Source organism: Saccopteryx bilineata, chromosome 3, assembly GCF_036850765.1.
Source record: "Saccopteryx bilineata isolate mSacBil1 chromosome 3, mSacBil1_pri_phased_curated, whole genome shotgun sequence".
Taxonomy (NCBI): Eukaryota; Metazoa; Chordata; class Mammalia; order Chiroptera; family Emballonuridae; genus Saccopteryx; species Saccopteryx bilineata.
Window position 1 is genome coordinate 301,891,123 of NC_089492.1, and position 26,444 is coordinate 301,917,566.

The following is a 26,444-nucleotide window of genomic DNA, read 5'->3' on the forward strand; positions in this document are numbered from 1 at the left end:
CTAGCGCCTGAGGCAGAAGCCACAGAGCCATCCCCAGCGCCCGGGCCATCTTTGCTCCAATGGAGCCTCGGCTGCGGGAGGGGAAGAGAGAGACAGAGAGGAAAGCGCGGCGGAGGGGTGGAGAAGCAAATGGGCGCTTCTCCTATGTGCCCTGGCAGGGAATCGAACCCAGGTCCTCCGCACGCTAGGCCGACGCTCTACCGCTGAGCCAACCGGCCAGGGCTATGTAAGAGTTTCTTTAGTGAATTTCCTTCTGTAGACTTAGAGGTTCTCAGTTTCAAAATAATAGAAACCAGCTGGGAGGCAGAAGTGTGCAGAGTGTAGCCCAGGGTCACAGGACACAGAGGGGCCCAGAGACCAGGGCATTGTGCCTGAGCAGGGAGTCATCTGCCCTAGAGAGCATGAGAGGAACAAACTGAGTGTCCTTGCAATGGCCACTCACCTCTTTGTGCAGCCCCGCTAATAATATACAAGTGTTTGGAGAGTTTTATAAATTCCTATTTGCATGTGAGAAACTGAAGCATTTGCAAAGAAATGTGTGGTTTAGTAAGAATATCCCTGTGAGCACTGGAAGCCAAGTCCATGAGTTTCCCTGTCATACTGTTATAAAGTACTGTTCCGCCAGGCTTATGTCAAGATACCAAGTCCAAATGAATTTTTAAGGAGTTTTATTAAAGGGGGAGATTTATTAAATGTGCTGGTTGCATATGACTAACATGGGGCAATCTGACTCAAATCGTGCGCACTGGGCACACTCCTGAGGCAGGTTATATACTTTTGCTCACACACCGGTTGGCGGGAAAAGGAGGAGGGGGATGGGACACAATTCATTAGTAAGCTTATAGCATTTGTCCATAGAATTTATAAAAAAACATTTCTACATATTAAAACTTATAAGGTAACACCATAGCAAAAAATGTTGTTCTACATATAAAAAGATATTCCTAAATTTTCTGGTGTTCATTTGCCATTTCTTTGTTTAGAGGTATATACATTAATTACATGTTTGCAGGAGTGGGGGTAGTTTCCATGGGGCCAGGGGATAAATGCCTGACCTGTGAATGGTCCATCAAATAGAAAAAGAGGGAGAGGAAAAGGTTTTCTTAATCTCTCTCTCCCTGCACCTGGTAGCTATTTACCTACTTTCCTACAGGTGTGGGGGAAGGGAGGGAATCCAAGTCTCCCTTTCCCTCTTCATTTACAACACAATGCTATCAGCCATCCTGAGTTGGTGAATCACACAAGTATAAAAATCATTTCTACATTTTTCTGTATGCCTAGCTCAAATTAATAAAATGCCCTTTAAGCTTCCTAGTAGAAGAGAGTTTCCTACACAGTATGTTTCTGCAAGCCAGGAAACTTTCACATTTCTTTCTCTTTATTCTCTACAGAAAAGAGGGGACAAGAAACTCAACTATTTTCCCTAAAATATTAATACTAACTTTCTATTCATTGGTACTTTACCACAATACTGTCTATGTATTTATGTGTGTCTCTAAGTATCTATCTAGGTATCTATATGTCTATCTATGTATCTTTGTATCTATCTAAGTCTCTTTTCAAGTCTGTATATCTGTGTGTCTAGATGTATATGTAAGTATCTATCTATGTATTTATCTAGTCTGTTCCAGTACCTGTTTATGTATCTATATATTTAAGTTTCTATATAACTATGTCTATATTCATTTCTGTATCTCTGTAACTATGAATTTGTGAATCTATGTAACTTTTTATATATCTATGTGTGAGGTTGGTTGGCAATGGGGGAAGGTCATGAGGGGAGCCAGACCTGGGAACTTTGGCTGGCACTGCCCACACCCATGCCCGCCAAAGGAAACTTCCCAGGAGCATTTAGAAAAGAGCGACTGTCCATCAGCCAGTGAGATTTCGCCACATCATATCTACTCACCTTCACCATATAAACTCGCATTTACCCCCAAATGGGAAAATCCGCGCGACTTCTCTGGCCCTAGTCTCGTGAACCAGAGAACCTTGTCAGGAAGTGCCCTGAATAAATCTTTACTATTCCACACTTCCTGGCTATGCCCTTCTTTCTTCCTGGAGGGGGGAATACCTTACACTATGTATCTGATTATCTATGTATGTATGTATGTATGTATGGGTGTATGGGTGTATCTATCTATCATCTATCTATCTATCTATCTATCTATCTATCTATCTATCTATCTATCTATCTATCAGCCTGCCTATGTATCTATCCATCCATCTCTATCTATCTCTGATGAATTAATACTCTGGGTTTCATTTGGACAGAAGTTCAGACAGGTTATGAAATATCTCAGTAGAAATGCCTTCTGGAAACCCAGGTCTCTCTGGTCCCAATAGGGGAAGCTAGAGTTGGGCCTGGGAACTGCCTGCCTCCCTTCTTGTGAGAGTATAAAAATGAGCCCCATGACGTGGCCCCTTCACACTTGCTGACCTGCAGGGACCTGTCCTCCCACCCACAGGGCTAGGACAGAGCAGTAGGTGAGAGGGCGGCCATGTCCCCAATCCCACCACACTGCTGGGCCTTGCTGAGTTAGAAAACAGGGGCAGGAGCACAGGGACAAAAGGGGTGGGACTGAGGTTGTGGTCCAGTTCCTCCTTGGTCCTGCCTCTAGCCCAGGACCTGATGTCCCCTGTGGAGAGAGTCAGCCATGCAGGCCCTGCCCACTCTGGGTCACTTGGTCCTAATCCTCCAGTGGAGGGACCAGGGCCTCCAACCTTTTCTAGATTTTAGGATAGTAACAAGTCAGACACAGAAAGGCCAACAAAGGTCAAGTTGGAAGGTGTCTGGAGGCTTGTCTGGTAGCTACTATACAGGAAGAAGCTACCCTCTGGGAGCCCTGTTGCTGAGGGGGGTTTGAAGATTAAGGTGGCAACTTTTCTCTACAGCACACTGACCTGGACCCCCATTTAGGGAAATGGGGTGGTGGGTGGCTTTGTCACTGGGGCTTCCCTTGCAGGGCTCACCTGCTCCAGGTGATCCACACGTGGTACAGTGAGTCATTTCTACATGATTCCTAGGCCCTGCCTCCCAAGGGCAGCTCAGACAGGAGTCCCGTGGATTCTGAGAGTGATCAAACCCTGATTTATACCATAGAACGTCCCTCCTGACTGTCACCTGACTGCTTCAAACACCACAGGATGTCAGCACTGATTTCCAGACTCCTCAGGCCCAGTATATGCAGAACTGGACCCCGGTTCCCACGAACTGTGACCTGACTTTTCTCTTCACTCTCTCTCCTTTTTTCTAGGTGAAGGTGATCAGTTCAGGCCCAGAAAACAAGGTCATTTTTTTAACAAGGTCATTTTAATTTTCCTTAAGTCGCCTACACATCACTCTATCCCAGAACCCTGTTCATGTCACCCCACATGTACTCACCTGTCCTCAGGTGTGTCCACGTCCCTGCTGAGCGCTGTCCCCTGAGCTGAGGTCCATCAGCTCTCAGCCCCACAGCAGGTATTGGGACCTCCAATGGAGTCTCGCTGCGGGCCCTGCCCATTCTCTCCTGCAGGTGAATATAGAAGAAAACAAGTCTCATGACTTTATGTCCCAGCTGAAATCCTCAACTGGATGAATTGAGGTTGCATCAGATCCCTGGTCAAAGTATTTTCTCAGGCTGTGTCTGCCTCTGGCCACACCCTGCCCTGCCCCATCTGACACCCTTATTGCTGGACAAGTTGATCTCTTTCAGTTTCTCAGACTCCCTGCACTCACCCTGCACTCAGGACTGTCTCACACGCTGAGCTCTTCCCTCCAACACCTCAGCCTCCTCTGATCTGCTCAGCTGAGCAACGTCCTAAGTGTTTGTCACATCTCAGAATAAACTTCGGTTTCCCAGATGGGAAGGATCTCCGTAATCTGTCCTGTCCTCATACTTGCTGTGCTCATCCCAGGACAGTCAGACCCCCGTTCTTTCTCCTCCCTGCATGTGATCCTCCAACATCACTGCCTGTAACAGAGAGCATCTCAGCAGTTTGTTTCTGCCTGTCACAGGATGCCACCTCCCTCATTCTGTTCCACTACTTAAGCTCATGGACACAGCACCAAAGTCACCTCTTTTTGTTTTTTCTTAAGTGAGAAGCGGGGAGGCAGAGAGACAGACTCCCGCATTTGCACCAACTGGAGATTCACCTGGCAAGACCTTTACCGAGCAATGCTCTGCCCATCTGGGGCGTTGCTCCTTTGCTCAGCAACTGAGCTACTTTAGCACCTGAGGCAATCCATGAAGCCACTTTGGACTCAGTGTCCAGGGTCAACTTTCTCCAAGAGAGCCATGGCTATGGGAGGGGAGAGAAAGATAAAGAGAGAAGTGAGATGGGAAGGGGAGGAGAAGCAGATGGTTGCTTCTCTTTTATACCCTGACTGGAAATCGAACATGGGACATCCACACTCTGGGTTAATGCTCTACCTCTGAGTCAACCGGCCAGGGCCCTAAAGTCATCTCTTGATGCAAGAAGGCTGCCAGGGCTCCAGCCATTGCATGTGTTTGGATGCTTGGTAGCAGAGAAAGACAGATGTAGTAAAGGGGCTTCCAGGCCTAATCACCACCTTTAATGGTGCTTTCCTGGGACTGTCACCAGCAGGATTCCTTCCATCTCATTGTCACAGACATGGGCACAGGGCTGCTGTTCCAATTTGATCCTGGGAGTTCAGGTATTGTTTTTTTGTTACATGAGAACCTCAGCCTGGCTAAGAAGTGAGGCTCTGATTAACATGAGGATGTAGAGTGCAGATGTTGTAGAAGTGACATCAGTCTCTACCTCACTGTCTTCTTATTGTCACAGGGAAGGAAAGGCTATTTTCTTATAAAGGACCCTCATATCCAGTTCTGCTTCCTGCCAGGGGACCCAACCAAATGCACCATCAAGCCTGAGCCCGGCTCTGTGATCTCCCGGGACAGCCTGTGACCATCGTGTACCAGGCCCAGCTTGAGTGGAGTCATCCACCAGGTAAAGGAGGATGGAGGACCTGCTATAGGGATCTGAGAATCATGTCTCAACATGGGTCACAGGGACCAGAGGCCAGATTCCTCATCCCACAGCGAGTGTGGTCACTGCCGGGATTTATCGCTGCTGCTGTCACAAAGAGTCCTGTTGGTTTAAGTGCAGTGAGCCCCTAGACCTGAGGGTGACAGTGAGGACGTCTCTACTCAGCCCTCAGGTTTGCCCAAGGTCCCTGCACCCTGTCCCCAGCTGTGTCCTCTGTCCTCAGGCTCCCTGGTCTCCTGGTGAAGCACAGCCTTGGGGCTCCCTGCCCCTCTGCACACACATCCTTCAGCCTTCACAGGACGCTGGTCCAATATGGACATAACGATGGTGAAGAGTCTCATCTTGAAGACATGGTCTTCCACAGCGCAGGGTGCAGGTGGGAGCCCGTGGGAAGCAGAGCTCACCCACCCCCAGGTCCAGGCCACGCTGCCCAGGCTCACAGCCCAGACCACGGAAACTTCCCAGAGCCTGGGCGTCAGGTGAAGGGGCAGCAGTGGTCATGAGGTCTCCCTTCCAGGTCCCATCATGACCAGAGGACCTGGATGCAGGTGGGTGAGTCCACATCCTCCCGCCATGTGGTTTCTAGCAATGGAACTCACGTGCAGGGGAGAGGGCTGGTTTGGGTGACATGGGAGAGGCTCTGCATTTGAGTCTCCTAGAAACACCAGAGAGCAGAGACACCAGGGCATTCTGGGACCAGACTTTTCCTGGAGACCCACTGTGGACACTCTCATTTTGTTGAGCCAGGCTTGGTCGCTTCGGAATAGGGGTCAATGAGATTTGAGCAGGTACTCTGTGTATGAGGCCAGACTCAGGGCTGTGGCATGTAGATGGGACCAGGATCCAGCCTGCGAACACTGGTCTGTCCGTGGGGTCATCACCCACCAAAGTCCTGGGAGGAGGACTGACAGCAAGAGAGCCTGTGCCAGGCTATTTGTGGCATATCCTAAGTATTCTGATGCAAGCTCATCTTATTCTAATACCAAACTTTAACATAGAACATGGTATGAATTTAAGGGCACAGCGTGTTGATGTGATGTATTTATATTGCACTTAGTTGCCTCTGTAGCTGTGAGGTGCACAGACACCTTCCTCTATATTCTCTCAGCACCCCGCTGGGTGTCCCATGTGCTCCAACCCCAGAGCCCGCTCCCATGGTCTCTCTCCTGCTGGTTCAATCCCTTTAGTATTTTATATTTGTTGTTGGGTCACCCTACCCTTCCCTTTAGCCACTGTCCCTGTGAGTGAGATGGGAAGAGCACTCACGTGAGCAGGATAATTTTAACATATAGCATAACAGTGAATACTTGGAGGGAGATTTTAGGACCAGTCAGCATAAAGCGGTTTTACACTTCCCCAAGAACAGAGGGTTCGTTGGTGCGGTAGGAAATGACACTGATGTCAGCTGGTTGCACAAAAACACGCCCTGCTTGGTCCTGTAGATTAAAGTGAGGTCCACACTCAGGTGTTCATGCAGAGAGGAGTACAGCTTCATCTGAGTATGTAGCGGACAAATATTTTCGGAAGCTGAGGTCCTTGCCTGTCTCATTAGCAGGAAAAATGAGAAGGACTAGAGAGCTCTTCCCCTTTTCACAAAGATGCTGACGTAACAACCCTGCGGTGGGCCCCTGACTAACATACCCTGCTCACAGGCTGCTGGCTCTTTCTCCCACCGACTCCAGAGCAGTGCAGGCTGCAGGGACTGACCATGTCACCCTTTCCCACCACCCTGCTGGGCCTCGGTGAGTCCTGGAATGGAGGGGCAGCATCCCAGGGACAGAGGGGTGGTAGATTGGGGAGGCATCTGGATCCCTGCTCTGTCCTGAGTCCAGTCCGGGTTTCTATGAGACCCTGGGTGAGTAACAGGACCTCTCCTGGGACCTGAGCTCAAACCAACTGAGTCTGCCCATGGACAGTTCCATCCTAGGTGCAGGGACCTGGTAAGGGGACAGGTTCAGCCTGAGCGCCTGATTGGAAGAGGGTGTGGGGGAGTTGTCTTGAAAAGAGAGCAAGAAGAAGGGCTGTGTCAGCGGTAACACTGAGGAGGGTGGTTTGGAAATTCTCAGAGGCTGAGCCCGCTGCCCCCATCTGGGCCCCTGAGAGCAGCCCCGTGAGGACACCGGGTGCTGAACACTTTTCTCATGAGACCTTCTCTTCCAGTGCTCTGTCTGGGCCACATGATCTACATGCAGGAGGGTGAGTCTAAGTTTATAAATTTAGATTTTCATATATGTTTTTTTTTTGTTTTTTTTTAATAAATTTTTATTAATGGTAATGGGATGACATTAATAAATCAGGGTACATATATTCGAAGAAAACATGTCTAGGTTATTTTGTCATCAAATTATTTTGCAAACCCCTCGCCCAAAGTCAGATTGTCCTCCGTCACCCTCTATCTAGTTCTCTGTGCCCCTCCCCCTCCCCCTAACTCTCTCCCTCCCTCCCTCCCATGTCCTCCCTCCCCCTCCACCCTTGGTAACCATCACACTCTTGTCCATGTCTCTTAGTCTCATTTTTATGTTCCACCAATGTATGGAATCATGTAGTTCTTGTTTTTTTCTGATTTACTTATTTCACTCCTTATAATGTTATCAAGATCCACCATTTTGCTGTAAATGATCCGATGTCATCATTTCTTATGGCTGAGTAGTATTCCATAGTGTATATGTGCCACATCTTCTTTATCCAGTCTTCTATTGAAGGGCTTTTTGGTTGTTTCCATGTCTTGGCCACTGTGAACAGTGCTGCAATGAACATGGGGCTACATGTGTCTTCACGTATCAATGTTTCTGAGGTTTTGGGGTATATACCCAGTAGAGGGATTGCTGGGTCATAAGGTAGTTCTATTTGTCAGTTTTTTGAGGAACCACCATACTTTCCTCCATAATGGTTGTACTACTTTACAGTCCCACCAACAGTGAATGAGGGTTCCTTTTTCTCCACAGCCTCTCCAACATTTGCTATTACCCGTCTTGTTGATAATAGCTAATCTAACAGGAGTGAGGTGGTATCTCATTGTAGTTTTGATTTGCATTTCTCTAATAACTAATGAAGCTGAGCATCTTTTCATATATCTGTTGGCCATTTGTATCTCTTCCTGGGAGAAGTGTCTGTTCATGTCCTCTTCCCATTTTTTTATTGGATTGTTTGTTTGTTTGTTGTTGAGTTTTATGAGTTCTTTGTAAATTTTGGATATTAGGCCCTTATCTGAGCTGTTGTTTGAAAATATCAGTTCCCATTTAGTTGGCTGTCTGTTTATTTTGATATCAGTTTCTCTTGCTGAGCAAAAACTTTTAATTCTGATGTAGTCCCATTCATTTATCTTTGCCTTCACTTCTCTTGCCATTGGAGTCAAGTTCATAAAATGTTCTTTAAAACCCAGGTCCATGATTTTAGTACCTATGTCTTCTTCTATGTACTTTATTGTTTCAGGTCTTATATTTAGGTCTTTGATCCATTTTGAATTAATTTTAGTACACGGGGACAGGCTGTAGTCGAGTTTCATTCTTTTGCATGTGGCTTTCCAGTTTTCCCAACACCATTTGTTGAAGAGGCTTTCTTTTCTCCATTGTGTGTTGTTGGCCCCTTTATCAAAGATTATTTGACCATATATATGTGGTTTTATTTCTGGGCTTTCTATTCTGTTCCATTGGTCTGAGTGTCTATTTTCTGCCAATACCATGCTGTTTTGATTATCGTGGCCCTATAATATAGTTTAAAGTCAGGTATTGTAATGCCCCCAGCTTCATTCTTTTTCCTTAGGATTGTTTTGGCTATTCGGGGTTTTTTATAGTTCCATATAAATCTGATGATTTTTTGTTCCATTTCTTAAAAAAATCTCATAGGGATTTTGATGGGAATTGCATTAAATTTGTATATTGCTTTGGGTAATATGGCCATTTTGATTATATTTATTCTTCCTATCCAAGAACAAGGAATATTTTTCCATCTCATTGTATCTTTTTCGATTTCCCTTAACAATGCTTTGTAATTTTCATTATATAGGTCCTTTACGTTCTTTGTTATGTTTATTCCTAGGTATTTTATTTTTTTTGTTGCAATCATGAAGGGGATTATTTTTTTGAGTTCGTTTTCTAATATTTCATTGTTGGCATATAGAAAGGCTATGGACTTTTGTATGTTAATTTTGTATCCTGCGACCTTACTGTATTGGTTTATTGTTTCTAATAATCTTTTTGTGGAGTCCTTCGGGTTTTCGATGTATAGGATCATATCATCAGCAAAAAAGTGATAGCTTTACTTCTTCTTTTCCGATATGGATGCCTTTTATTTCTTTGTCTTGTCTGATTGCTCTGGCCAGAACTTCTAGCACCACGTTGAATAAGAGTGGAGAGAGTGGACAACCCTGTCTTGTTCCTGATTTAAGGTAGAAAGTCCTCAGTTTTATGCCGTTTAATAGGATGTTGGCTGATGGTTTATCATATATGGCCTTTATCATGTTGAGATATTTTCCTTCTATACCCATTTTGTTGAGAGTCTTAAACATAAAATTGTGTTGTATTTTATCAAAAGCCTTTTCTGCATCTATTGATAAGATCATATGGTTTTTGTTCTTTGTTTTGTTGATATGGTGTATTACGTTAACCGTTTTGCGTATGTTGAACCATCCTTGAGATTCTGGGATGAATCCCACTTGATCATGATGTATTATTTTTTTAATATGTTGTTGTATTCGGTTTGCCAGTATTTTGTTTAGTATTTTAGCATCTGTGTTCATTAGAGATATTGGTCTGTAGTTTTCTTTCTTTGTGCCATCCTTGCCAGGTTTTGGTATGAGGGTTATGTTGGCCTCATAAAATGTGTTTGGAAGTATTGCTTCTTCTTCAATTTTTTGGAAGACTTTGAGTAGAATAGGAACCAAGTCTTCTTTGAATGTTTGATAGAATTCACTAGTATAACCGTCTGGGCCTGGACTTTTATTTTTGGGGAGATTTTTAATAGTTTTTTCTATTTCCTCCCTGCTGATTGGTCTGTTTAGGCTTTCTGCTTCTTCATGACTTAGTCTAGGAAGGTTGTATTGTTCTAGGAATTTATCCATTTCTTCTAGATTGTTGTATTTGGTGGCATATAATTTTTCATAGTATTCTACAATAATTCTTTGTATATCTATGATGTCTGTGGTGATCTCTCCTCTTTCATTTTGGATTTTATTTATTTGAGTCCTGTGTCTTTTTTCCTTGGTGAGTCTTGCCAAGGGTTTGTCAATTTTGTTGATCTTTTCAAAAACCAGCTCCTTGTTTTATTGATTTTTTCTATAGTTTTTCTGTTCTCTATTTCATTTATTTCTGCTCTGATTTTTATTATCTCCTATCTTCGGCTGGTTTTGGGTTGTCTTTGTTCTTCTTTTTCTAGTTCCTTAAGGTGTGAAGTTAAGTGGTTTACTTCGGCTCTCTCTTGTTTGTTCATATAGGCCTGAAGTGATATGAACTTTCCTCTTATTACTGCTTTTGCTGCATCCCAGAGATTCTGATATGTCGTATTTTCATTTTCATTTGTCTGTATATATCTTTTGATTTCTGTGCTTATTTCTTCTTTGACCCATTCATTTTTTAGAAGTATGTTGTTTAGTTTCCACATTTTTGTGGGTTTTTCCCCCTCTTTTTTGTAGTTGAATTCTAGTTTCAAGGCTTTATGATCAGAAAATATGCTTGGTACAATTTCAATTTTTCTACATTTGCTGATATTGTCTTTGTGGCCCAACATATGGTCAATTCTTGAGAATGTTCCATGTACACTAGAGAAAAATGTATACTCTGTCGCTTTGGGATGAAGTGTCCTGTAGATGTCTATTATATCCAGGTGTTCTAGTATTTCGTTTAAGGCCACTATATCTTTATTGATTCTCTGTTTGGATGACCAATCTAGAGCCGTCAGCGGTGTATTGAGGTCTCCAAGTATGATTGTATTTTTGTTAGTTTTTGTTTTAAGGTCAATAAGTTCCTGTCTTATATATTTTGGTGCTCCTTGGTTTGTTGCATATATATTAAGGATTGTTATGTCTTCTTGATTCAACTTCCCCTTAATCATTATGAAATGACCATTTTTGTCTCTGAGTACTTTTTCTGTCTTGTAGTCAGCATTATTAGATATGAGTATTGCTACGCCTGCTTTTTTTTGGATGTTGTTTGCTTGGAGTATTGTTTTCCAGCCTTTCACTTTGAATTTGTTTTTATCCTTGTTGCTTAGATGTGTTTCTTGTAGGCAGCATATAGTTGGATTTTCTTTTTTAATCCATTCTGCTACTCTGTGTCTTTTTATTGGTAAGTTTAATCCATTTACATTTAGTGTAATTATTGACACTTGTGGGTTCCCTACTGCCATTTTATAAATTGCTTTCTGTTAGTTTTGTATCTAGTTTGATTCTTCTCTTTTGTTTTTCTATCATTTGTTTTTGTTTGTTTGTGTTCCATACTTCTTTCCTCTGTTGCTACCTTTTTTAAGTCAAGTGTTTTTGTGGTGGTTTTTTTAAGGGTGGTTACCATTAAGTAATGAAAAGGGTACCTACCATATTCATTGTAGTACCCTATCTTATAAGTATTTCTGCACTTCATCATCCTTTACTACTGTTAATCTCCATCCTCTCCCCCCTTTTTTTCCTTTGTTTTCACAGTTTAAGTTTGGTTTTATTGTGTTCTTGGTGGAGCTGTTACTTGTGGTGTTGTTTTCTTTTGTTCTTTGAATCTGGTTGGAAAACCCCCTTTAGTATTTCCTGGAGTGGGGGCTTTCTGTTGATAAATTCTCTCATCTTTTCTGTATTTGTGAATGTTTTTATATCTCCTTCATACTTGAAGGATAGCTTTGATGGGTATAGTATTCTTGGCTGAAAGTTCCTCTCTTTCAGGGCTTTAAATATTGGGGTCCACTCTCTTCTAGCTTGTAGAGTTTCTGCTGAGAAATCTGATGATAATCTAATAGGCCTTCCTTTATATGTTGTACTCTTCTTTTCCCTGGCTGCCTTGAGAATTTTTTCTTTGTCATTGGTTTGTGTCATCTTTATTATGATGTGCCTTGGAGTGGGTTTGTTGGGGTTAAGAAAACTTGGTGTTCTGTTTGCTTCTTGAATTTGAGGCTTTAGTTCTTTCCACAGGCTTGGGAAGTTCTCGTCTATTATTTGTTTGAGTATATTCTCCATTCCATTTTCTTTCTCTTCTCCCTCTGATATACCTATTATTCTTATGTTATTCTTTCTGATGGAGTCAGACAATTCCTGTAGGGCTTTCTCGTTTTTTATTATTTTTGAGTCTCTTTCTTCTTCTCTCTGTTGTGCCTCAAGTTGTTTGTCTTCTATTTCACTAATCCTATCTTCAATCTGGGCTGTTCTGTTAGCTAAGCTTGTTACCTCGTTTTTCAGCTCGTGAATTGAGTTTTTCAGTTCTGTTTGATTTGTTTTTATAGTTTCAATTTCCTTGGTAATATATTCTTTGTGTTCATTGAGTTGTTTTCTGATCTCCCTATATTGCCTTTCTGTGTTTTCTTGTATATCTCTGAGTATTTTTAAGATTTCTATTTTAAATTCTCTGTCATTTAGCTCCAAGGCTTCCAATATGTTAAGTCTTTTCTCCATAGATTTTTCCACATCTATTTGTGTTACCTCTCTTTCTTTTGTATCCATAATATTCGATTTCCTCTTTCTTATCGGCATCTGAGGGTGGTCTTATTGATAGCACTAATTAGAATTAATAAAGAGTAAAAAGTAAAAAAAAAAAAAAAAAAGGTAAAACACCCCACAAAAAAAAAAACAGTAATAATTTATTATTTCCCCCTTTTTTTCTCTCTTTTCTTTCCCTCCTCTCCCCTCCTCAGGGAAATATCGTGCCTATAATGGAGGGCCTGATTTGGGGTGAAGAGTTCAAGGGGCAAAAAAAGGGAGTAGGGACCTACGAAATGCAAAAAAAAAAAAAAAAAAAAAGGAAGAAAAGCTTAGACAAGCATAAGATGATTTGCTTGTAAGTGATGGTCAACTAAGAGATATAATGAGAGGGATGAGAGGGAACCAGAAAAAAGGACCAAAAAAGAATAATAAAGAAGAAAAAATAAAAATAATAAGTAAAAATCTGTTGTATTAAGTGGAGCGAAGACTAAATATAATGGAGACCTTGGGTTGGGAGGACCCAAAATGCCACAAAAATAAACAAACAAGAAAAAAAATAAAAACAAAAGCAAAAAAGAGAAATAAAGCCAAAAAAAAGCCTTGAGTCCCAAATTAACTAATTTGTTCTGTGATTGAGGATTATATAGGAGGAAAGTAAAATGAGAAAAGAAAAAACGAATAGAAAGGAAAAAATAAGAAAAAGAAAAAAACAAAGGAAGAAATAAAATAGGAAGAGAAAAAAACAAAATAAAGCAAGAAAAAAAAAACAAAAGAGGAGAGAGTGAGAGTTAAGTGTTTTGGAGTATAATCTTAAAGGAGGGTGAGGATGAAGAAGAAAAATAAAATGCAACACTCATGGGTAGTGTAGTTCAAGAAAGGGGAAGCATAAGATGGGCAGAGAATAGAAGGACCGAGGTGGAGGAAATAAAGGCAAAAAGATAGAAGAAACAAACAACAACAACAACAAAAAAAAATTAGTGGATCAAGTTGTAAAGTCTGTGGGTTTTTCTTGATTTTGAGAGGTTAACTTCTTCCTTTTTCTTTGCTCTCCCTCTTCCTGGTCGGTGACTCTGTACCCCAGGCTCTGCCCCTGTGTCACTCTTAGGTAGGGATTTGCAGTTGATGGGATTCTATGGCAATGTCATATAATTGGCTTTAGTCTTGCTGGAAGTAAAGGCTTGTTGGCGTTTGCAGGGTCCAACGATGAGAGAGTTTGCTTTCCTGGATTCTCTCTCCTAGTCCCCCCTTTCTGAATTAGCAGCCTGATGATCCAGCTATAAGGCTGCAACTGCTTCTGCCTGGGGAGTAAGAGGCTCAAAGAGCTGGGAAATCCCCACTCTATCCCCACTCAGTGCAAGGCTTTGGGAAAGGCTCTGACAGTCAGGGCCTCCAGTGTAATCAGGCGGGGGTGGGAGTCAATTGTTGTCAAGGTGACTGTTCAGCGCCTATCATTTAGTTGGACCTCTCAACCCAGGCTTTCCACACTTTGTAGCCTGTTTTTGCAGGGAAAAAGAGGCACTAGTCTCTGCTTATGACTAGTGTAGTATAGACCTTATTATCTGCCAAGTCCTTCTTGTTAGCGTTTATCCCTGAATATGGAGGCTCTATCAATCAGAAGTTGCCCCCGCCCCTTTAGCGAGAGGCACTAAAAAATATCACGCCTCTTGTCTTGGATCGCTGAACTGAGAGAGATCTTATCAATTAGAACCGAGGGTGCGCAGATTTTATGGGTTAAGCTAATTTCAGTGATTGGGTCGCAGCTGTGCTTCCGAAGGTATTTTAGGCTGCCTGCACGCGCCCCTCCCCCAACGCTTGATTGTTAGCTTGAATGGCTGGGTGAGGTGCCCCGCCCACGGAGAGAATCTCCCAAGCCTCTCCCACTCGCCCCGCCGCTGGCGGCTGGACCGCACCAGGCGCAGGATAATGGAGCCCCCTGGGTGTGCGGGCCAGCAGGGCGCCCTGGGCGCGTGGAATGCCCAAGGCACGCACGTGAATGGGGTGCTCCGGGCACCGGTGGCCGGCAACCCCCACTCGCAGTGTGCGGGCTGCTGGGAACGTCAGCGGTGCTCAACCGGACCGGGCACGCGCGCGGCTGCTCGCGGCGGCTCGCGGCGGCTGCTCGTGGCGGCCGCTCGCGGTGGCGGTTCCTGGCGGCCGCTCACGGGGGCTCCCGGCGGCTGGCCACTCGCGGCGGCTCCCGGTTCCCAAGTATATGGGCTGACTCACCACAGGCGCACTTCCTTGTGGTTCGAAAGTACGTCCCTGTGGTAGATTCCTCCACACCCTCGTCTCTCAGATTCAAGTGATAACAGTCCTTTCGCTATCAGTTTGTGTGGAACTCCGGAATGCTCCGAGGATAAATTTTTCTGTTTCTAGTTGATAAATTTGTTGTGATTTAGGGGAGAGCTGTCGGACGCGCTGCTCACGGCGCCATTTCCGTGACGTCACTCTCATATATGTTTTAATTTAATTTTTTTTGTACTTTTCTGAAGTGAGAAGCAGGAAGGCAGAGAGGCAGACTCCTGCAGTTGCCTGACCTGGATTCGCCTGGCATGCCTACTAGGTGGTGATACTCTGCCCATCTTGGGCGATGCTCCATGGCAACTGGAGCCATTCTAGTGCCTGAGGCGGAGGCCATGGAGCCATCCTCAGTGCCCAGGGCCAACTTTGCTCCAATGGAGCCTTGGCTGTGAGAGGGGAAGAGAGAGACAGAGAGGAAGGAGAGGGGGAGGGGTGGAGAAGTAGATGGGCGCTTCTCCTGTGTGCCCTGGCTGGTAATCAAACCAGTGAAATACACAGGCCAGGCCGACACTCTACCGCTGAGCCAACCAGCCAAGGTTGTTTTATTTTTAAGGATAATATTTATCTTTAGCCAGAAAAAGTCCCACATCTCTCTCTGTGTTGGAACCTGTCTGTGCTCACGCGTCTGTCTTACTCATCGTCAGAATCCTGGCCTTTCTATCACTGACACAAACAATTTTCTCCCCGGCCCTGACCTCCTCCAGGGCTGATGTCTCCTGTCGTTGGGCTTGGCTAACTCACACTTGGCCATCTGGTCTCAGCTCAGAGCCTCCCTGCTCTGATCCAAGATGAGGTCAGCTCGACCTCCATCTGTTCTGTGACCCCACTGACCCCAGGGTGTGTGTCGCAGCATGTGGCCGTGGGTTTGCACAGTTCCCTCGTCAGCCCTGTGCTCCCTCTGCACCTGCAGCCCAGAAAGGGGGGACCCCATGTGAGTGTCTCGTGTGTGTGGAGCCAATGGCTCAAGGAGGGTTTCTGCACAAGGACAGACAGGAGCTAAGATACGGATGGAGAGTGAGTGGATGAGTGACCAATTTGTGAGTGGTGACCCTGGGCCAGCGCCAGCCTCTGTTGGGGACAGTGTGACTGGAACATCTTCCTTCTGGTTCAGGGCACAAACCCGCTCTCACCCCGCCGAGCCTAGTGAGACACATGGTGGTTCAGGATCCTCAGGGACAAGGAAACGGAACTAGGGTGAGGGGAAGGTAGAAAATGCAGAGACAACCAGACATGAGGGCTCCACAGAGGCCGTGCCCATAGAGGTTGGGGGTTCTCAGCCACTGGGTCCCATGAGCAGGTGGAACCTGAAGCCCCCATTAGTCCCCACACCGTCCCCAGCTGCCCCTCTGACCCGGCTCAGATCACTGCCCTCCTCTCAGAGCCCTGCTTCCTGTGCCCATGAATGACCTGCTCATCCTCATCCTCTGCCTCCCTCCCAGCCCTCTCTGTCCCCTAGACATGGCCATGGGCAGGGAGACAGGCCTGGGGACTCAGCCTGCCTGGGACCTCCCGTGTCACCCTGAGAAAAACCCAAGTGTGACCATGACTGAGCATCCCTGTGTCAGTGGGGAAATCGCTCTGCAGTGATGAGAATTCAGGCACCTGGAGTGGGTGTGGGGTGGTCTTTGTGGAAGAGGGTGGTGGAAATGTTCTCAGACTGGGTTGTGGTGATGGCTGCACAGCTCTGTAAGTAGCTAAAGACAGTGACATGCGCACTTAAACCAGGGGACTGTGAGGTGGGTGATGTCCTCATAGTGGACCCTGAAACCCTGCTCTGCTTCCTCCCAGGGGTCCCACCCACACCCTCCATCAGGGCTGAGCCAGGGTCTGTGATTCCCCGGGGATAGCCTGTGACCATCGTGTGCCGGGGCCCCGCTGGGGTTGACAAATTCCGCCTGGAAAACGAGAAGGTATCTGATTATAAGGATCAAGGCAACATATCTCAACCTGAGTCACAGGAGACAGAGGCCAGATTCCACATCCCCGCCATGAGTGAGGACACTGCTGGGCATTATCGCTGCCTCTATCATTTACATGGAACACACACCTGGTCTCTGCGCAGTGAGCCCCTGGAGCTGAAGGTGACAGGTGAGGACGTGTCCACTCTGCCCTCAGGTTTGCCGCAGGTCCCTGCACCCTGTCCCAGCTCTGTCTCTGTCCTCAGGCTTCCTCTCCTGCTGACCCCCAGCCCTCTGGCTCCCTGTCCTCTGCACAGGTGATCCTAAGCCTTCACACCTGGCTCAGGGCCTGGAGCGCTGATCCCTTCTGGACCCTGGGGTGACATGGATACTAGCCCAGCCTCAGAGTGGGCACAGAGCTGACCCTGGTGGCTGGGTGGGGAGTCGGTTTCCAGAGACCAGGTGGGTACAGACTCCCTTCAAGGGGACATGTGTCATTTCCCTTACGATGATGTTAAACCTTCCTTTTCATGGACCATACGCTGTGGGGTCCCAGGCAATGTGTCTCTTGTGTGTGCTCAACTTTTTTGGCCAAGTCATGTGGTCCTGGAGTCCCTGCCCAGGGCTGGACCATGCTTCTAAAGATTTGGGTGGTGAAGCTGTCTTTCCTCTATGTGTGATCAGCCCCTGAGATCCCTGAACTGGGGGTCTTTCGGGGAAGCTCGGAACCTCTCCATGTCCTTTGGAGGCCCCCAAGGAGCTGCTCCCTGCTGCTTTGTGAAGTCAAGGGGGCCATGGTGGTGGGAGGAGAGAGGAGCTAACACCTCCCCACCAGAGGAAGGGAGCAGGGGCTCTCCTTGTGTTCTGCCCCTCCCACCTCTCAGGTATCTCAGGAATGTCATCTGGGACTGAGTGATGGCAGTTGTGGCTGGTGGGTTTACACTGAAGGTGGAAAGAACCCACACTTAGTGGGACACCCCAGGCATCCCCCACAGGCATCAGTCCTTCTTCTGCCCTGTTCACAGGAGACCCGGAGTCACCAGGCCCACCCCCAGCACACACACAAAGTCTGTCTCCTCAGCTGGTGAGTAGAGACCTCAGCCTGGGGGTGGGGCATGTTTGGGGACCTCTGTGCTGGGGACCAGGCTGCAAGGACCAGCCCTCTGTCCTGGGCTGTGATCAGAGACTGAAGACCACAGCAGGGGGTGCCACTCACAGAGCATCCCTAATATTCATGACGGTGACATCACTGGCCTGACTCACTAACTGAGTGCCAGGCTCTGTGAAAGCATTTCATGCTGCATCAGCCCATGAGGGGGGTGATCCTCTCACCTCTAAGAGACCAGCTTTTGTAATCTGTGAAAACAAAGATAAACTTTCTTGCCTACGGACACAGAAGGTTATTGAAGAAACAGAATGAGCCCAGGGTGGCCAGAACCCACACTTCAGTTTGTCCACCGCTCTGCACCGCTCCCTTGTGGGCAGGGCCCTACCTTACATGATAGAGGGTAACTGGACAGAGGGACAGAGAGACGGATAGCTCAGCTTCAGATCTCGTACACTACGGGAGAAGGGACCTCATGATGATTATACTTGAACAGAGACTGAGCCCCCTGGAGGAGGAGAGAGCCCTCTGGGGGAGTCCTGAACACAGCGCTGTTGAGGGGACACAGGAGAGAGGTCAGCACACAAGGCACGGGCTTAAATCCGTTTCTGCCGGACAGAAACAGCAGACAAGCTCTTACTACCATTGAGCAGATATTCCCGTTGCCTTGTCTGCAGCAGCGCCCACCTCTGGGCGGCTTAATGCGCACGAGGAAGGATTAGAAATGGCCCCTATCCTCCGAACTCTAATGGGGAGAATTGGAATGAACAAAAAATGCATATATGTTTCTATGTGCAAATATAAATATATAACTCATAATGTAAAGTTGTAGGCCTATAATTTAAATTATGTTAGTGTATATATTTATATATTAAATTGTCATTAAGTAATGACAATATAATAAATACATTACTATATCATTACAAATGAATACAGATGACTTTATATTATGTATTATTATGCATATCAAGTATTGCTAAAATTAATCTATGCCAATTTTAATATAATCTTGTACTACATGTTATTAAACATGCAAATATCTAAAAATCAATTTTATATAAAGCACAAGTTCTTTTAAATTTGTATTATATATATAATTTAAATTATACATATATCTTAAATCTCATAAATTCAAATATATTAGCACTTACTATAATGTTATAATCAGGTAATTTATTATAAATATGTACATTGTATTATACACATTGCATATATTATACGTATATTTCATACACATACAGTTTTACATATTTATTTATTTATTTATTTTTAGAGAGAGATAGACAGACAGACAGGACAGAGAGAAATGAGAAGCATCAATTCTTTGTAGCAGCTCCTTAGTCTTTTAGTGACTGCTTTCTCATATGTGCCTTAACCGGGGGCTCCAGCTGAACCAGTGACCCCTTTCTCAAGCCAGCGACCTCAGGGTTTTGAACCTGGGAGTTCAGCATCCCAGGTCGATGCTGTATCCACTGCACCACGACCTGGTTAGGCTCATATGCACATAATTTTAAATTGTGGCCACTAACATCTGTGTGTGCAAACCTGGGTGGGCACCTGGATCGTGGACCAGCACGAGGTGTGGAGGGGAGGCGCTCTGGGCGGTGAGGTTTCCTGCTTTCTTAAGGGCTGGTGAGGACTCAGTCTCTGAGAAGGCCGGGGGCGCTGTCGCCGAAGAAGGAGCTTGGGGAGTCGGGTGGACAAGGCCCTGGACCTCAGTTTCATTACCTGATAACAGGGCGGTAACGCGCATGCGCAGAGGATTTAAATAGTAATGGCATTGATGGACGTACAGCGCATGCGCCGAAGCCAATTAGTGGCAGGGGCTCCATCACCTCGCTAGCTAAGTGCAGGGCTGCGGGGAGCACGAGGACGTGGCTTCCCCACTCAGGCAGGGCCGTTCCACCCCCTCAGGGGCTGTGTGAGAAACCAGCAATGAGAGATGGGATGCCTGTGCTTAGGTGGGGACCCAGAAGGAGGCCAGCACTCCCTGTTCCCCGGTGTCCGTCTCCACAAGGGGCATCGAGGAGGGCGGCGCTGCCCCCTACGAGCTCCTGCAGGAAGGAAAGGGGTGCGTCTGCGCCACCCGGTGCGCAGGTCATTGACCACGTGGTCGCTGAGCCCTGGCAGGGTGGGCAGTGCAGCTGAGGATCTGACTTTTAAATTTATTTAACTTCAATATCACAGGCTACAGTACCGATTTGGTCAGGACAGATGTTGGTTATTTCCATCCACACGGAAAGATCTAGGGGAGCAGGTGGGGCACCGGGGTGAGGGAGACCCCTGTGTGGGGACCAGGAGACGCAGCATCCCCTGTCCTGCCTTTGACATGTTCTGATTTCTCATCCTAGGAAACACACGGACACGTTCCCAGGGCAGTACCAATCCTGGTGAGTGATGGGGACACAGAGCCTGGACCAGGGGTGTGCCTCTTGGGGAAGGGAAGAAGCGTGGGCTTCAGTGTCGGTCATATTCCAGTTATGTCAACGACCAGTGAACAGAGGATGTCAGCACTCAGGACCCTGGTTTTGCAAAATGGAGAGAATGGTTCCAGCTCGGCAGGAAGTGGAGGTACATGAGAGGTCACATAGAGGTGTGAACATGACAACACCCAGAGTATGCACAGTATGCAGTAGGTGCTCCATAAGTGCATGCTGCCAATACTGTGGTTCCCTGCTCCCTGCTCCCCAGGCCTGGAGACAGTGTATGTCTACATTATCGTTGGGGTCTCAGTGGCCTGCGTCCTTTGTCTCCTCCTCTTCGTCCTCCTCTTAGTCCGTCGTCAACATCAGAAAAAGCACGGTAGGTCTAAGGCTCAGGGTGGGGTGACGGGGAAGGCTGCTTTGGGTGCTGAGAGAATGGCATCTGCCCTAATTCACACCCTGACTGTCCTCAGGGACCCCCCACAGCAGGGGTGAGGAGCAGAGGCCCCAGGAGAGGTGAGTCCATCCCTAGGAGTGACCACCTCCCAGTTCTCTGCCTCCAGATGTCCCCCCTCCCCACCTCCTTGCTCACTTGTTCTTTGTTCTCAGGCTCAGCCCAGTTGTTGACACCACAGAGAGCACACCAGGTGAGGGGACAAGGGGAGGGAACAGAATGGGAGAGGGGAAATGCATTCAGTACTATTCAGGAAGCAATGGGGTGGGGGATGTTCGGGAACATCATAGGGTTTTCTAGATGGGGTGCGACATATTATGACCTGTAAGGTACAGGTAGATTTGCCTTCCAAGGTCCACCCCAAAGAACTGACCACTGTTCTCTCCCCACCCGCCAATGTAGCTGCAGGTGATGAACTTCTAGAGAAAAACAAGGAGATGTACAACCCAGTAAGTCCTTATGTTAGTCACCTACTGCTGTGTAACAAAGTACCCCAGATTTAACAGCTTCACAAAATTATCTGTTTCTTTGGTCAGGAATTTGGAAGCCGATTAGCTGGTGGTTGTTGCTCACAGTGTCTCCTCAGGTTGCCGTCTTGATGACCAGGGCTGCATTCATCAGAAGGCTGGGTTGGGGCTACAAGTTCCACTTGCAAGACGGAGCCCAACAGGGCAGTGGGCAGGGGCCTCTGATCTTCCTCATGTGGGCTTCTCCATGGCAGCAGCCTCCCCCAGAGGGCGGGGTCCCGGTGAGGGGAGGACAGAAGCCACAATGTCTTTTGTATCCTCTCCATGGGTGTGACATGCCCTCACATTCCATATTCTACTGGTCACACAGACCAACTCTGATTCTATGTGGAAGGGGACCACACAACAGAGACTGGGGAGGTGGGACCACATGGAAGCTGGCTGCCACAGTCTTTCCTCCCCACAGACCCTCCCCTCAATGCCCACCACTCTCACTCCCTCAGAACCCTGTTGAAGGAGACGCCCAGGAGGTGACCTATGCCCAGCTGGACAAGCGGACCCTGACACTGAGAGGACCCCGAGCCGTGTCCCCACAGTCCCCGGATCCCACAGCTGATTCCAGCATGTACGCAGCCCTCGCCAGACGCTGACTTCAGGACCACCGGGCATCCTGCACCTACAGACACAGGAAGTTAGTCTATTTGGAGGACTTCCCTATGTAATCATCCCTTTCCTGAAACTCATCTAATCAATTCTCCTAGAAGTGAAAGCTGGAGTCTGGGGACCCTATTCAACATGTAGGAGGGTCATTAAACAGGTGTCCCCTCCTACAGTCCACCAGCTCCTTGGAGACTGCTGTAACACTTGTTTCTGAAATCCACTTGTAGGCACCTGGCTGTTTCCAGGAACCCAGCTACAGTGGCCCAGCAGTTTCCAGAGACCCAGCTAATGTTCTTCAGCAGTTTCCAGATACCCAGCTACAGTTGGTTGGCTGTTTCCAGAGACCCACCTTCACTTGCCCAGCAGTTTCTTGAGACCCGGCTACAGGCCTACAGTCACCCTGCTGATTCCATACATGTCCTCTGAATCCTCAGCTTCTGCAGAGACTGAACCATCTTCTTAGCTGACTCTAAACCTTTCCTAGTACCATGTTCTTGACCTTGAACCTGGACTCTATTGATGCAGCTGATAGCTGAGGCCCTGTTTCCTGGATCCTGCCTCTACTTGTTCATCAATAAATGTTTTCAGAAACCCTACTATGGCAGCCCTGCATGAGGATCTGGGGCACACTGGTACCATCCCTGTCTCTGCCTCCACAGATGCTCAAATCTTAGCGAGGGGAGACAGAAAAAAAAACCTTGGTGTTTTCTGATCTGAGTGGTTCTCAGGGATGGGTGAGGAGACTTCTAAGGGGACGTTCGCTGGATGAAGGTGCAAGGCTTACACACCACCCAACCACACGCATGCACAGGCCCATGGATGCACAAATGCGCATACACACACACAAATACACACACACACGCATGTGCGCACGGACACACATGTAGACCAGGTGAAGGTGTGGGGAGGCTGTGATTCCACAGGATGGTCCCTCAGCTGTGAGCCCACTCTGAAGAGATGGCCATCCCTCACACCCCAGGATCATCCCCCACTGGACTCCACACAGTGGTGTCCATTCTGTAAACACAGTAGGACCCATTCAGCTCTCCATCGTTGTCCTTCATCTGACCCTTGTCCCCTCACCTGGGTAATCCCTTCAAGTGTGGGACTGGGGGCTGTTCTTCCCAATAAGCCTGCACTGACTCCTCCCCTAAAGTGAGAGTATTGGCTTCCTGCCGCTGCTGTAACAGATGGCACATAGTGGCTTCAAACAACTCAATTTATTGTCTTACAGGTCAAGATATCTATGAAGTTCTTTCTGTTAGTTATTGTTGTTGGCTAGTTTGAGATAAAAATATTTAATATTTGCGTAACTCAAGTAAGACCTCCAGTTTGAATAATAAAGATCACAAGAGGTTCTCACATGACCAGACAGTGATGCAGTGGATAGAGCGTCAGACTGGGATGCAGAGGACCCAGGTTTCTAGACCCCGAGGTTGCCAGCTTGAGCGCGGGCTCATCTGGTATGAGCAAAGCTCACCAGCTTGGACCCAAGGTCGCTGGCTTGAGGAAGGGGTTACTCGGTCTGCTGAAGGCCCATGGTCAAGACACATATGAGAAAACAATCAATGAACAACTAAGGGTGTTTCAATGAAAAACTGATGATTGATGCTTCTCATCGCTCTTTGTTCCTGTCTGTCCCTATCTATCCCTCTCTGTAAAAAAAAAAAAAAAAAAAAAAGATCGCAAGAGGTTCTCAAGTGGCTTGTTGAACAAAACACTATGTTGTTGTCAGGTCTCTCTGAGAGCTGGAAATAGAGCAATGCCAGCTCTGAGCATGCACAGACCAAGGTGAGAACACAGCTGAGTGTCACGTGGGCTTCCTCTGTGAAGCTCAGTCCATCGCTGGACAACAGAGTGAATTAAGGAGACACTATTTGGTGGGAGAGAAGCTGCACCAAATTTTTCAAGCACATGGATCATGTTTTTTCCTCCCCAACATGAGAAATAATTCAGAGCCTCCTGTGAGCTGCATTTTGCTAAACCACACCGAGTTCTTCCTGACGCCCATCTGCGTCCATCCCATGACTCACGTCTGCAGCGTGTCTGTGAGCACAGTGCTCTCTGGAATATTAGCTTTGTCTGTAACCTGTTCCCTCTCACCCATAAACATTGTGACCAATTGGAGGTCAGGGACACTTCTCAGTTGCCGTGTTTTTCCTTGCCCAGGAGTGAGTCTCAGCAGAGAGTGTGTTTCTTTCAGAATTGAAAATGGTTTATCTTGACTAGAAAGAGAAAGGCTTTCTGTGGGCGGTGACTCTGACCACAGACTCCGGTTCCCTGCAGCACATGGGGCACCCTGTCTGCTGTGATCACAGCGCCCCGGATCCGCAGAGCCACTTCATGTGCTCTTTCCAGGGTGGAACCTGCAGTCTGGACCTACTGTTTCTTAGAGGCGCTGGTCAGCTGGGCTGGAAAACATAGGGGTCTGGGACAATGAAGGTCAAAGTGAGAGATCTCAAATGACAAGGGCCTTGGTGCTGAAGGAACCGCACGCTAAGAGTCTGGGTCTCTTCTCCTTGCACAGCAGTGACCACTGGGCTGCGTCTCCTCTCTGTTGAGTGTGAGTCTAGACATATCCTCAGGTCTGTGCCCTTGGGAAGACTGAGCCCCATCTGACCCAGGAGTATGTGAGAGCTGGCATTGCAGACCCCTCCTCCGTCTCTCTCAGACCTCACCTGGCTGCCCTGAGACTGAGGAAGGCCCTTTCTGATGACCCAACTCTGCAGGCAGACTGCCTGGTGCTGTGGCCTCAGCAGCTACTCTGAGGGCTGTGACCCTGAGAAGCCTCAGGTCTCTCTCTCCAGGGCCTGATTCTCCTCTGTCTCTGCCTCATGGGGCTGCCCTCCCCTGTGACGTCATAAAGATGTGACTCAGTGCTGTGAGGGTCGGAGGCGATGAGGCCACCTTCCCTAGTCACAGTGCCTGTGCGCTGGGCCATGAATGGACCCAGGAGTCCTCACTGGTGTCCAGATGGAAATACAGCCACCAGTTTAAACTCTCCTGATTTTTTACAGACCAACCTCCCCAAAAGCCCCACCCACTAAGGTTTCCATAACATAAGAGTTTCTTTACTGAATTTCTTTCTGTAGACTTAGAGGCTCTCAGTTTCCAAACAATAAAAACCAACTAGGAGGCACAGGAAGTGTGAAGAGTGTAGCCCGGGGTCACAGGACACAGAGGGGACTAAGACAAGGGCATCGTGCCTGAGCAGGGAGTCACCTGCTCTGGAGAGCATGGGAGGGACGCATGCAGTGTCCTTCCAATGGGCCACCCACTTTTGTGTGCACCCCTGCTAATAACATACATGTGTTTGAAGAGTTTTATAAATTCCCTTTTGCATGTGAGAAACTGAAGTGTTTGCAAAAAGAAATGTGTGGTTTAGTAGGAGTTACCCTGTGAGCACCAGAAGCCAAGCCAGTGAGTTTCCCTGTTATACTGTATGTATTTATGTGTGTCTCTAAGTATCTATCTAGGTATCCTTGTGTTTATCTATGTAACTATGTATCTAAGTATCTTTTCAAGTCTATATATCTATGTGTCTAGATGTCTAAGTATCTATCTATCTATAAATATATCTATCTAGTCTATCTCAGTATCTGTTTATGTGTCTATATATTTAAGTTTCTATGTAACTATGCCTATGTCCATCTGTGTAACTCTGTAACTATCAACTTGTGTGTCTAAGTAACTCTTTACATATCTATATATCTGAGTATGTATGTATGTATGTATGTGTATGTATGTATGTATAGGTGTATCTTTCTATCTATTATCTATCTATCTATCTATCTATCTATCTATCTATCTATCTATCATCTATCTTTGTCTATCTCTGATGAATTAATACTCTGGGTTTCATTTGGACTAAGTTCAAATGGGTTATGAAATATCTCAGGAGAAACGCCTTCCAGAAACCAAAGAATCTCTGGCCCCAATAGTGGAAGCTAGAGTTGGGCCTGGGAACTGCCTGCCTCCCTTCCTGTGAGAGTATAAAAATGAACCCCATGATGTGGCCCCTTGACACTTGCTGACCTGCAGGCCCTGTCCTCCCACCCACAGGACTAGGACAGAGCAGTAGGTGAGAGGACAGCCATGTCCCCAATCCCACCACACTGCTGGGCCTTGCTGAGTTAGAACACAGGGGCAGGAGCACAGGGACAAAAGGGGTGGGACTGAGGTTGTGGGCCAGTTCCTCCTCGGTCCTGCCTCTAGCCCAGGACTTGATGTCCCCTGTGGAGAGAGTCAGCCATGAAGACAGTGCCCAATCTGGGACACCTGGTCCTAAACCTCCAGTGGAGGGACCAGGGCCACCAACATGTTCTAGATCTTCAGATAGCAACAAGTCAGACACAGAGAGGCCAACAAAGGTCAAGTTGGGAGTTGTCTGGAGGTTTGTCTGGTAGCTACTATACAGGAAGAAGCTACCCTCTGGAAGCCCTGTTGGTGAGGGTGGTTTTGAGATTATGGTGGCAACGTTTTCTCTACAGCACACAGACCTGGATCCCTGTTTAGGGAAATGGGGTGGT

The 26,444-nt window shown here is 46.9% G+C and overlaps 1 protein-coding gene across 1 annotated transcript; it reads left to right on the top strand.

Moving 5' to 3' along the window:
• The first annotated feature begins 6,517 nt into the window (after positions 1-6,517).
• On the top strand, positions 6,518-22,503 carry LOC136331978 (leukocyte-associated immunoglobulin-like receptor 1). The gene is made up of 11 exons (XM_066271177.1): positions 6,518-6,737; positions 7,156-7,191; positions 16,697-17,023; positions 20,263-20,301; positions 20,390-20,482; positions 20,603-20,713; positions 20,808-20,850; positions 20,944-20,981; positions 21,191-21,237; positions 21,759-21,946; positions 22,143-22,503. Exons 3-10 carry the CDS (start codon positions 16,897-16,899, stop codon positions 21,903-21,905), a joined length of 645 nt encoding a protein of 214 aa, XP_066127274.1. The 5' UTR covers positions 6,518-6,737; positions 7,156-7,191; positions 16,697-16,896; the 3' UTR covers positions 21,906-21,946; positions 22,143-22,503.
• Positions 22,504-26,444: the final 3,941 nt, after the last annotated feature.